This window comes from Nicotiana attenuata, unplaced genomic scaffold, assembly GCF_001879085.1.
Source record: "Nicotiana attenuata strain UT unplaced genomic scaffold, NIATTr2, whole genome shotgun sequence".
Lineage (NCBI taxonomy): Eukaryota > Viridiplantae > Streptophyta > Magnoliopsida > Solanales > Solanaceae > Nicotiana > Nicotiana attenuata.
In genome coordinates, this window is record NW_017670670.1 from 110097 (window position 1) to 123681 (window position 13585).

At 42.1% G+C, this 13585-nt stretch overlaps 1 protein-coding gene across 1 annotated transcript; it reads left to right on the forward strand.

Moving 5' to 3' along the window:
• Positions 1 to 1650: 1650 nt before the first annotated feature.
• LOC109242107 lies at positions 1651 to 12602 on the forward strand. The gene is made up of 5 exons (XM_019408939.1): positions 1651 to 1869; positions 5875 to 6045; positions 9240 to 9323; positions 10122 to 10373; positions 12321 to 12602. The coding sequence occupies exons 1-5, from the start codon at positions 1651 to 1653 to the stop codon at positions 12600 to 12602; spliced, it is 1008 nt and encodes a 335-aa protein (XP_019264484.1).
• Positions 12603 to 13585: the final 983 nt, after the last annotated feature.

The window sequence follows — 13585 nt, forward strand, 5'->3', positions numbered from 1 at the left end:
CCATAGGTAGTTCTTGGGAGATGAATTTGCTTGATTACCTGAAAATAAAGATAGCCCTCGGGCCTTTTCAAATAGTTCCCGAGTTAGAGTTTACTCGAACTCGGGTAGCCTTGAAAACTTGCTTTGAATTTAAAATGAAGATGGCCCCCGGGCTAAAGTAACCGAGAGCGTGTGTGAATTGAACTCAGGCAAAAAATGGCCCCGAAGCTTTTATTAATAAACCTCGAGTGGGAACCAGTTCGGATCTAGAAGGATCCTCGAGATCGGGCACCATCCCGAGGTAAGGTTTATGCGGGTAGCCCCTTAGAGCCCATCGTTATGGCAACAAAGATCCTCGAGACCGGGTACCATCTCGAGGCTATGTCGATATGGGGGTTTCTGATCCCTCGAACGTTGTATGACAGTGTCAGTCGTATGACAGGGCCATGAAATGATCGAGGTGATCCCGCCGGTACACCTCCCTGAAAGTGCCAATGGCCTGGCCAACATTAGTTGGCCTTTTAAGGGTAGGCAGATAGTCGCCGCTTGCTCTATATATGAGTTCGTTTCCCTCTTCTTTTGAGGATCCGCTATTTGAGCAGCTATCCTTTTCATAGAGTTCTTCTTTCTTGTATCAGCTCTTTCACCATTTTAATTCGAAGCTTCGCTTAAGTTCTTGTTTCCCTTCTTTCGCTCCATCACATTCATGGCTGCCACGCCCAAACCTGTTCACCAAGAAGAGGAGAGTTCCACCTATGCTTCCCGCTTGGTTGGTGGTACACCGCCAGCGCCCGGCGAGCTAACCCCAAGAGGTTTTGTCTCGAGGAGGGACCTTACGAAAGAGAGTCCTTCCGATGTTCAGGGCCATTGGGAGTGTGCATCGAGGTTCATTTCATCAATAGGGGAAGGACACCTCGAGGTAGTGAGCAGAGACTGCGGATGGGGAGAAAAGGTGGTGTTGCAGGTACCTTCCCTGGGAGAGAGCATCATGGCTCATGTAGAGGGGTTTCTGAACGTGTACGCGTACCCCTTTACGTTGGTCCCTCCCGATAGAGTCGTGCTTGACTTCTGTCGAAGATATCGGGCTACCCTGGCACAGGTTCACCCATCATTCTGGAGGGTAGTATTGATGATGAGGTTCTTTGCGGAGGAAGCCGTGCTTGAATTCACCCTTAGCCACCTCATTAGGCTGTATCGGCCCTTTCACCACCGAGGCCTGATAACTTTGTGATGTTGATCCGCCAGGACCTTTGTTATCGATGATGAAGAAGATGGGGACCGAGGGTGGATGAGTCGATTCGTCCGAGTACGGACTGTCGATGTTATCCCCGTGGAGTTCCTGCCATTTCCTGAGAAATGGAATTTCACACGTAAGAGGTACACTCGTGTTATTACTATTTTTGTCCATAGTGGAGGCGGGCTCTAAGAATACGCCTTCCTTTCCTTTTTGCATCAATCATGTGGATGCCATACGAGGTCCCCAACCTGACGGGTTGGACTTGGAAGTTGGCAGCCCGCTCGACCCATGATGGGCCCAAGTGGCGAGATCTGTCCAAGGGTAGATGGGAGGCAAAACATAGCAGTACATGTTGTGTGGTTTGTTTTCTTTGAAAAGTACTTTCTTTTACGTGTGCTAACTCCGTCACCATAGGCATTGGGGAATTTTCTAAGATGAGATTGTGTCCCCTCGGAGAGGATGAAGGATCATCGGCTTCAGAACCGAGGAATAATAACAAGAGGAAGGGACCCTCGAAGGGTGAAGGTGCTCATAGTGAGGCAAGCCCTGCCCCGAGGCTTAGAGAAGATGTATCAGTCGAGCCTGCAGTGCCCGAGGCTTCTAGGCTCGCCAAAATGGTTATTCCTTTGCCACCGCCTTCTTTTCAAATGAAGGTGCTTCGAGGGATAAAGATTTTCTGGCACCGTCTTCTTCTCCCGTCGAAGGTACTTAGAGGGACAATGATTTTTTGGTGCCGTCTTCTTATCCCGACGAAGGTACTTCGAGGGATGTTCGGGGCCATGGGCCGCCTGAGTGTCACGCCCCAAAATCCGAGGAGCGCGACCGGCGCTCAATCGGGTGAACCCGACGGAGCAAGCCTTACCGAGCACTTTCTACCCCAAATCAATATGGATACGGGAATCATGTCTTTGATTAATTTAGACGATAACACACGCTGTACACCACATTACTGGTTCACTTCATGTCATACAAATTTACCGTACATAAGCTAGCTTCAAGGATTCTATTAGGGTTACAGCTTAAGGAGATTACAAGGTTAGGATTACAACATATACATACAGCGGATTCCCCGGGCACCCGCACATAACCCACACTAGTGTCTTTGGAGCCTCTAAGGATACAACAGATAAGCATGACTAGGCCGGCAACAAGGCCCCAGCTATACCTCAAAAGTGAAAGCTATAATAACAAAAGATACACCATATGGCCCCATGGAAGAAAGGGGCTCACCGAGACTTTGAGTAGAAGAAACGCTCCGCTACACACGGTCGGCACCGTCCGCTATGGAGCCATCTACAATCATAACACGAATGTAGCGCCCCCGGCAAAAGGGACGTTAGTACAGTTGGATTGTACTGGTATGTATAACTAAACACGGTTCTACTAGAAAGAACTATCAAACAGAGACAAGCAAATAATATAGGCAAATCAAAGAAGCAATTCATATAATCTTTCATACAATTTCCACAACATTGATTAGGGCATTTCTGTCACGTGTTCACCACTGTTCTCATTACCACCGCTATCCCAAGCGGAGTCCGATCATGACCCGACCGGCTAGGTCACCTCATTGGAGGCATTACTCTCAATCAATATCTCATTTCCTTTATCCGGAATCCAATATCAGCACATTACCACCATGTGTGCGGCATGGTGTCTGATCACGACCCGATCGGCTAGGTCACCTCGTTAGAGGCATTACTCCATTCTCATTAGTCAACACTTCAAATCTTTATCCCACACATATCATAACAATTCCTGGGGCACTCATGGCCACCATCATCACATCGTTTCCCTTTTTTTTTTAATATTCATTTTACAAGTTGTAAACATAGACACATATATCAAGGATAATCCAAATTGCAATCACAGGTAAATGAGCACATAGCTAGCATGAATAATTCTTTGTTCCAATGTTGGCTTATAGCCCAAGTATTTCCACACATAACTGTACTTTCCGTCATTATCGAATTGTCAAGATTGGCACATTATTCACGTTGGGGCACATCCTTCACGAATATGTACAGACAATTGCATATCAATTAATGCGTAATAACAAGCAATATGCTAACCAATTCAACTCTTACCATGCTTTCAATTATGACAACGGAGCTCAATTTCTAATAAAAAAGGGGTTTTAGCCATACATACCTCAATAGAGCTTTCCTTACTCTTTTACAAATTTCCGAACTCTTAGAACTTCGATTATTGAGTAAGAATTACAAATGAAATCAAGAATTGGAGAGGAGATTGAGACTCTAGCTTGGTTCAAGCATATTGACAAACCCTAGAGGTGCAATATGATCTTAGGCCTCCTTGTTGAGAGCAATTTATATCACTTTGAACCCCTCTTTAATTCACCACCTCCCACTACTCTAAGGTTTAACATGCATGCAAGGAATCCATTTATACCCATGAATAACCTCACTAGTGACCCCTTATATCTGAGAATAAAACAAAAAAGACTTGGGGGTGATGAAGTATTACCTCTTGAGATGAAGGTCTAGGGGTCTTCACTTGATTTTCTTCAAGGATTTAGTCGTATCTTATGGAGAAATTTGATGGGGAGACTTTCCCTCTCTAAGAACCCTCTCTCTCTCTCTCTCTATAATGCTCAGAAGAATGCTTAAAATGAGCTATAACACCGGATATATCGATATGGAAGTCGGGTTAAAAATTAGAAAAATTGGAGCCCCAAGTCAAATATGCGGTCGCAAATGCGACCGCAGAGTAAACATGCGGTCCGCATAATGAACCGCAAAAATGCTTCCCAAAAACTAAACATTCTGACTCAGTCTGCGGTAAGAATGCGGTCCGCATTCATGTTCTGCGGTTGCAAAGTGCACCGCAGAACTGATCCTCGCAAAATTCAAAAGAAAATATGCAACGACTATGCGGTCTGCATTTCGATTATGCGACCGCATTTCGACCGCATAACTGACTTCAATTTTAACCAACATTCTGCCTCACTCTGCGGCAGATATGCGGTCTGCATTTCGATTATGCGGCCGCATTCTGGACCGCATTTCTTACATTTTTCCGGAAACTTATTCTTGACTTTTTAATGCATTATTCAATCCAAAAAGGTCCGCGCCAACAAGTGTTCGGAGCCGACACCACAAGATTCTGGTTTGTGAGCCAAAAATTTTACGGGGCCTCACATCCTCCCCCACTTAAAATCATTCGTCCCCGAATGAGGACCTGTTTCAAGCTTTTCAGTATATTCAAAGATCGTTTGGTTTTGAAAACATGTTATGCAGATTCCTACACCTTTCACTAATTCCCAAATTTTTAGAAAAATTTTGCCAGAGTTTCCTTTGTAATTAGAACATCTCCACCTGACAGAGGGCCCCCAAAACACAATTCTGAGCACCAATACACAATTTCAACTACCCTTACAGCTAGTATACAAATCCTTACCTTAATAAATGCACACATTTGATCACTCGATATGCTTTGCTTATGAATCAATTATTGCAATGAGTTTCACATGATTTAGCCATTTCAACACATTACAAGCATACAAGTAATTCATTACCAACTTATACGACCATTACTTGATTACTTAACACAAGAGTCTTTATAAGGCTTTCATTTACCAAAGAAATGTTCACATGACTTGAAACAATCCCTACATCTATAAGTCTTGCACAACTAGAGGAACTTCACTAGCACTTAGGAAGGAATCAACTTGGACACAATGGTAATTGTTTTAGAGATAGGAAAGTCACATAATTTCTTCTAGACTTGATCGAATAGATAGGGATATTTCTCTTTCATTTCTTTCTCCGCTTCCCACGTAGCTTCCTCGACTTGTTGACTTCGCCACAACACCTTAACCGAGGCAACTTCCTTATTTCTCAACCTACGGACTTGTCTATCAAGAATGGCAACCGGAACCTCTTCATACGACAGCTCTTCATTAACCTTGATAGTCTCGACTGGCACGATGGTGGATGGATCTCCGACCACTTTCTTCAACATGGACACATGGAACACCGGATGCACTAATGACATTTCGGGAGGCAATTCCAACCTATAGGCCACCTGCCCTATCCTTTGAACGATCCGATAAGGCCCGACATACCTAGGACTCAACTTACCTTTCTTTCCGAAGCGCATGATCCCCTATGAAGGGGATACCCTCAAGAACACCCAATCGCCAACTTGAAATTCCAATTCCCTCCAACGAACGTCCGCATAAGACTTTTGGCGACTCTGAGTAGTCTTTATCCTTTCCTGAATGATTTTAACTTTCTCCATAGCCTGGTGCACAAGATCTGGCCCTATCAGTTCTGCTTCACCCACTTCGAACCACCCAATCGGAGACCTACACCTTCTTCCATACAATGCTTCAAATGGGGCCATCTGGATGCTGGACGAATTCTACACATTCCTAACAAGTGTTCGGAGCCGACACCACAAGATTCTGGTTTATGAGCCAAAAATTTTACGGGGCCTCACACTGACTCAAGCGAGGTCTCGAACGATCATACTTTTGTTGGGAGCAGTTCTACTGAGGCCGACGAGGCCAGGCTAGTAGACGTGCCTCAACTTTCGAGGAGGCTCAGCGGCTCCGTTCTGTGGTGAGTTTCGGTCAATTGTATTGGTTTTCTGATTTTGCCCTTTCATTTTCTTATTGAGCTCCTTTTTCACAGGCTTTTGACAAGCTTAAGTTCGAGCTACTTCGCTGTGAAGCCGAGTTGCGGAAAGCCTTAGAAGATGAGATATCCCTCAGGCTTCTTTGTGATAAAAGGTCAAGGGAGTTGGTATTCCTGCGGTACGAGGCGGGTCAAAGCCGAGACTACGAAAGCTACCTCGAAAGACAGGTAACCTTTGTTTCGAGGGAGTGCACGCTTCTTCTCCTTTTTTCGAAGATTAACATTTTGATACTTCAGTTACAGAAAAGGACGGAGGATCTGGAATGCCTTTGGGGTGAAGTTGGTCAGGCCAAGCATGAGTGTACTGAGCTAAAGGCTCAGACAGATGCCCAAGTTGCGGCCAAGAAGAATGCTTTGGCCAAGGCTTCTGCCCTCGAGGTGCAACTCCGGAATGCTCGCGAGCACAGCTCTGTTCAAACGAGCATGATTGCAAGGCTCAAGTATGAGCTTTTGAAGATGAAGGCCGAGGTTGTGATGCCCGAGCTGAAGCTGAAGAGATTCGAGTTAAGGCTGACAAGAAAGTGGCCGTCTATTTAAACGATTCTGCCAATGCTTGGGCTGAGCTGAGAGGGGCCTCTGATCGGGAGTGCAGAAGCAATGAGTATGCTCGGTGCAAATCTCGGAGGGAAACTCTCGAAGATATTCATGCTAGGGGCTTCGATCTCTCGGAGGAGATAGCGCAGGCGAAGGCAGATGAATACGACGCCAAGTTCTTTGGTCCGATGCCGAAGATAATGAAAAAGAGGCCGACGGGCCACAGTCCCGAGGGGAGCGTAGGCTAGGCCTTGCTTTTCTAATTCTTTGTACGGTGTTCTTAGAGAACTTTGTAAATGGAGCTTTGTATATACGTAAAAAAGGATGCCTTTTGGTTTCATCTTTCATGCATTTCACGTTGCTTGTGTACGCTATTTTTTTGTTTAAATCCATATGTCTGTCGATGTTTGGCCAGGTGAACTGGACTTCGAGGCAAAAACCCTTAGGTTTGTAAATCGGCCCTGAGGCTTGTTGGGCTGGCCCGTAGGCTCTTACGCATTTGCCCTTAGGCATTTTTTGGTAAACTGTTTCGGGCTCAGTCTTCGAGTCGGATCTCGACTCGAGCTCATCGACCTTAAGTTTTCGAATTTTAAGCTGGCGTCTGGGCTCTTATGCGTTGGGTCGGTATGACCATTAATTTAAGCTGGCGATAGTGGCTCTTACGCATCGGGTCGGTACGACCTTTAGTTTAAGCTGGCGATAGTGGCTCTTACGCGTAGGGTCGGTACGACCTCTAGTATAGGCTCAATTTTCCCTCGTTGTAGTTTTTTTTGTTTGTCCGACTTCTTCGACGGTTTGATAAGAACCTCGATTGCGAGCCGTTTATGTGACAATGGGCGAGCACCTCGGGAGGTTTTGCTCGATGCATGAATTGTTTGGAAACCCTTTTATTATTTGGAGCTGATATGATCGAAACTCTTTTGCTTATGTCGAGGGTAGCCTGATTAACCGGTTTTTTTTGAAATATTTTCGAAGTAATTTGAAGGCCTGTGAGTTTTATGGCGACGGTCGGGCGTCCCCGAGTCGCGTTAGTTTGGCTGGTACAACCATGTGACTGTAGTCATTGTTTTTGGCCGTAGCCTTTTAGCCCCCGAGTGAAGTATCTTCGGCGTCTATATCGATGGTATGCCTTTTTAGGGGTCTTATAAGTTCGAATATATAGCCTTAACTTTAAGATCGGGATTACGCATTTTGTAAGGTCTTATAAGTTTTGACATGCCTTACTTGAGGTCTTACAGATTTGGTTACTTGATAGAAGTATAACTCATGCCTTGCTTGAGGTCTTATATATTTGGTATTGCCTTGTTAAGGTCTTATGAGCTCGAGGTTGCCCGTATGGGGTCTTATAGCCTCGAGTTGACAAATTGATGGGGTGACCGTCGGGGACAGTCCCCGAGACATCGAGAGTTTCTTGGCTCTAGAGCCATCTTGTGTATACTTGGAGTTGCCTCATTGAGGGCTTATGAGTTTGAAGTTTCCGACCTGGAGTTCATATGACTTTGAGTTTTTGACGTCAGTCCCCGAGTGTTTGGGAAATTTCTAGCTCTGGAGCCGCTTCCTGAAAAAATAGCGGATTTCTTTGAAGTGCAAAGTGTTTTGATGGAAAAATATTCCTTGATTACTTGGCACAAGTATACATGTTTTCGTCGTCAAGGGTTCAACTATTCTATGCGGACACGGTTCATTCAACAGTTTGGCCCGACGCATCATTTTCCTATCGAGACCCTTTTTGGCTCAACTTTGTTAGATCTAATTTTAATGATGAAAATAATATATTTTATTTTTGTGTAGAAACTCTTGGATTGGCAAAATCAATTATCAATGATCAAGGAACGTATGTATTGGGTTACAAGATTGAAGGAATATAGGCGTTGTTAAAGGAAGATGAAATCAAGAGTGAAGATACTGACGGAATCAAGGGGCGGATTAAAGGAAGAAGAAATCACTGAAGATACAGATGGGATCAATTATAGCTAAACTCAAGGAATCAGCTTAATCAAGATCTCGCTGAATATTCAATCAAGTGTCTAAATATAGAGGATCAAGATTCCAAGTTCAACAGAGCCGTTACAGAACAACTTTATTCTTGGGAAGAATCAATCTCTTTTCAAGGATCAAATCTCTTGGGTTGGCAAATCTTTCAAGAATTCAAGCCTCTCTCTCAAAGTATTTAAACCTATAATCACACCTTAGCTAGACATACTTTTGATCGAACCAAACACCCTCTCTTTGTTCTACTGCAAACAAACATTGTAGCTCTCTAAGACCTGCAGTATAACAAGTTAGAGAAGAAAGAGAGAACAACACTGGTGAGGCATTGTATCAAAAGAGACGAGTGATATAGGAACTGAGCTATCACGACATTTCCATTGTACTCGAAGAAACTCATTCACTAAAGAGAACTCCCTTGCAACTCAAGGGGACTGTGATAAACATTGAATCCGAACTAGTATAAAAATTCCGGTGTCTTTAATTCCTGCATTTACTTTCAGCATCTTATATTCTGTTATTACAACTGTTAGTTTGTTGCATCTAGTCGACTAATTGAAAAACCAGTCAACTAATAGAGAATAAATTTAAAAATATACAATTCACCCCCTTCTGGTACTTTCAATTGGTATCAGAGCAAGGCTCATATTTTTCTTTTGGTTAACAGCTTGTAAGAAAAGATCATGGCAAATCAAGTTATCGTTGGGGCTCTCTTCTATGAAGGAACTTCACAAGTTAGGCCATTATACTTCAATGGACAATATTTCTCTCACTGAAAAGTGCATATGGAGATCTCTGCCAAGGCTTATGATGTTAAAGTTTGGAGAATCATCAAATAGGGGAACTATCCCCTGCCAGCTGCTGCTCAACCACTTGCTGATCCTGAGGATATAGATTCATATACAAAAGAGCAAATGGAAGTGGTACAACTTAACAATAAAGCGAGAAACCTGCTTTACAATGCCATAAATGATGAATAATTATGAGAAAATCTCTAGGTGTGACACAACCAAAGAAATGTGGGACAAGCTTGAGGTTACATACGAAGGAACCAGCAAAGTAAAGGAAACATATATCAACATGTTGGTTAATGATTACAAACTCTTTTCAATGAAAGAAGGAGAGTCTATTGAAGAGATGTTTTCCAGATTCAGCAAAATAATTAGCGATCTAAAAGCATTTGGCAAACCATATACGAGTGGTGATCAAGTCAGAGAAATTCTCAGAAGTCTAACAACCACGTGGCAGACCAAAGTGGTCACACTTGAATCTCAGGATCTAAACAAGTTAGCCTATGATGAACTACGAGGAGAACTCATAGCCGTTGAAAAGACACATCTCAAGAAGACTAGTCAAGAAGAAAAAAGGAAAACAGTTGCATTCAAGGCCTCAACTGAAATAGCTGAAAATGAAATCGATGATGATCCTGAAGCTCTCCAAGAAGAGATTGCTATGCTATCAAGAAACATGGATGGCTTATTGAGAAGATTCAGGAATACGAGGAAAGGAAGAATTCCACCTAGGAGATCCAGGAAATACAACGAACAGGAAAAATAATGATGGAAAATTCTATGAGTGTGGAAGATTTGGACAAATTCAAGCCGACTGCCCAGATCTAAAAAGAAAAATTCCAGAGGCTTTAACAAGAACAAATCTTTTGGAAGTTGGAGCGATGAAGACAGTTCAGAACACGAAGAAATAACAAATCTTGCTTCATGAAGATTCTGGAAAACGAGATGAACAAATCCTCAGGATGCTGGACGGATGAGGACACTTCAGATGACAAATGCAAAGATGACAATGAGAACTGTTTCATGGCACGAGGTGAAACAGGTGATGTAAGATCTTATAACTGTGAAAGATGCAATGACTTGCAGGACATTCTTGATTTAACTTTGAAAGAGTCTCAAAAAATGATGAATGAGCTTAAGAGACTTAATAAAGAAGTCAACGACTGGAAACTCAAACATGAAGTATGTGAAATTGAAAAAGAATTTCTTCAAGAAGAGTTTGAGGAATTGCAAATGTAACTCAATGGCATGCGCAAATCCACCAGTCACAGTTCTGTCAGGTCAAACCAGGCGACCTACAAGTCAACAGGAAAAGGACCAGCTAGAACAAAGTCCACTAGTACTAACACAAATGAAAGACCTAAAAGTGGGTCAGAAGTTACGTGTCACTACTGTAACAAAAGTGGACATAAATATTCTTTTTGTCACTTTCGTAAAGCAAATGTTTTAGGATGGATTTGGAAACCAAAAAATAATTCTGAATCTAGTAATACTAACCCTCCAAGACCACAAGCAAGCTTGGGTACCTAAAAGAAAGTAATCACTATGTTTTGCAGGAACAACACAGAATAAGCCGCAAAGGGAAATAGTACTTAGACAGTGTGTGTTCCAGTCACATGACAGGTGATAAAAACATGTTCAAAGAAGTTACAAAAATTGATGGAGGAAGCGTTAAGTTTGGAGATGACTCAAAATGAAAGATAATTGGTACTGGAACAATTCCCTTCCATAACAACTGTGACATCACTAAAGTTTATCTCGTCGATGGACTCAACTACAATCTCTTGAGCATAAGTCAACTATGTGATTCAGGATATGAGGTAAATTTTAAAAAATAGGCTGTGCTATTGAAGACGAGACATGTAAAACAGTCCTCCCAGGAAAAAGGTACGGAAATGTTTATATTCTTGATGGTCTTGAAAAGATAGATGGTCATATTTGCTTAACATCTATGTCTGATGATCCATGGTTATGGCATAGAAAACTTGGTCATGCAAGCATGCATTTGATAGAAAAATTGTCCAAACATGAGTTAGTTATTGGTCTACCCAAACTGAATTTTTCTAGAACTCATATCTGTGATGCATGTCAAATAGGTAAGCAAACCAGAAACTCTTTCAAAAATAAAGATATTGTATCTACTTCTAAACCTTTGTAATTGCTTCATATGGATCAATTTGGGCCTACTAGAACTGCTAGTATAGGAAGAAAAATATATGCTTTTGTTATTGTTGATGATTATTCACATTTCTCTTGGGTAATTTTCTTATCTCATAAAGATAAAGCATTAAGAAGTTTGAGATTTTCTACAAAAAGGTTGAAAGAGAAAAGGGATATCTGATTTCAACAATTCAGAGTGATCATAGAGGAGAATTTGAAAGTAGAGCATTTGAAGATTTTTGTAATGATCAGGGATACACTCATAATTTCTCTGCACCACGGTCACCACAACAAAATGGGGTTGTTGAGAGGAAAAACACAACCCTCCAAGACATGGCAAGAACCATGTTACTAGATCATTCCCTGCCAAATCATTTTTGGGCAGAAGGTCTAAGTACAACTTGTCACATTCTCAACCGATGTCTCATAAGGCCCATTCTGAAGAAGACTCCTTATGAACAATGGAAAGGTAAACGTCCTAATATCAGTTATTTTCATCCCTTCGGAAGTAAGTGATTCATTCACAATAACTGCAAGGACAACCTTGGAAAATTCGATCCAAGAAGTGATGAAGGCATTTTTCTGGGCTACTCGTTAAATAGTAGATCTTTTAGAGTCTGTAATAAACGCACATTATGTGTGGAAGAATCAGTACATATTATATTCGATGAAAATAATCCCTTGGCCGAGAAAGGAATTACTGCAGGTAATGAAGATCAAGCTCAAGAAATTTAGGAGACAAGAATATCTCAAGAGTCTACTAATAAATTCGCTACGGTAGAGTCAACTAATGAAATCAGCAGCAGTGTACCAGATCATCCGATAAAGTCGACTACTAATGTAGTGCGTCCAAATGAATGGAGAAGCGAACCTAAATATCCTCAAAAATTCATCATAGGGGATCCAAATGAAGGAATGAAAACCAGAGGAGCTCTCAAAAAGAAAGCAAATTTAGCATTAATCTCTCAGGTTGAACCAAAGAAGATAGAGGAAGTCTTAAAAGACTCAAGTTGGGTACAAGCAATACAGGAAGAGTTAGATCAGTTTGGTAAAAATCAAGTGAGGAAACCGATACCCAAACCTGAAAATGTTTCTGTAATTGGAACAAAGTGGGTCTTCAGAAACAAATTGAATGAGGATGGAAAGGTCATAAGGAATAAATCCAGATTAGTTGCTCAGGGATATTCACAACAGGAAGGAGTCGACTATGACGAAACTTTCGCTCCAGTAGCTCGCTTGGAGTCTATATGAATCCTTCTGGCATATGCATCATTTAAGGGATTCAGGTTGTTTCAAATGGACGTCAAAAGTGCCTTTTTGAACGGATTTATTGAAGAAGAAGTATACGTGAGACAACCGCCTGGGTTTGTAGATTCAAAGTTTCCCTACCATGTATATAAGCTCACCAAAGCACTATTTGGACTAAAGCAAGCTCCACGAGCATGGTATGATAGACTTAGTTCCTTTCTTATTGATCATGGCTTCACAAGAGGTAATGTAGACACTACCTTGTTTATTGAAAGATCATCAGAAGGTAATCTCATTATTCAGATTTATGTTGATGATATTATAATTGGTAGTGCTAACCCTCTTTTGTGCAAGGAATTTTCTAATCTCATGTACTCGAAGAAACTCATTCACTAAAGAAAACTCCCTTGCAACCCAAGGGGACTGGACTAGGATTCACATTGAATCCGAACCAGTATAAAAATTCTGGTGTCTTTAATTCCTGCATTTACTTTCAATATCTTATATTCTGTTATTACAACTGTTAGTTTATTGCATCTAGTCAACTAGTTGAAAAACCAGTAAACTAACAGAGATTAAGTTTAAAAATATACAATTCACCCCCCCCCCCTTTTACTTTCAAACTTGACTTCTTCAAGGGGGTGGTCTCCCAGGGGGTCCCCCCCATTATTCGAGGTTGGTCGAAGGGAAGCCTTGAATACTTGTTAAGTTCTCCTCAGGTAGCATATCTATGTTGCCTCGTTAAAAACCTTGCCGGTAAAACCCTTCTTGGGATAAAACCCGATCGAAGGAAAAGAGTGCAACGCATGCTTTAAAACCTGAGGTCTTCAAGCTGGAAAGCGCATCGATTGTTCCGATCGGACACCTGTACACAGGTTAGTGTAAGATGTAAATTAAAAAGGGAGACGATTATACCTTAGTGGTGATGGCGCTTCGAGCCTTGATGTGCTTTAATCGTTTGCTCCGGGGCGCGGTACGGTCCTTTA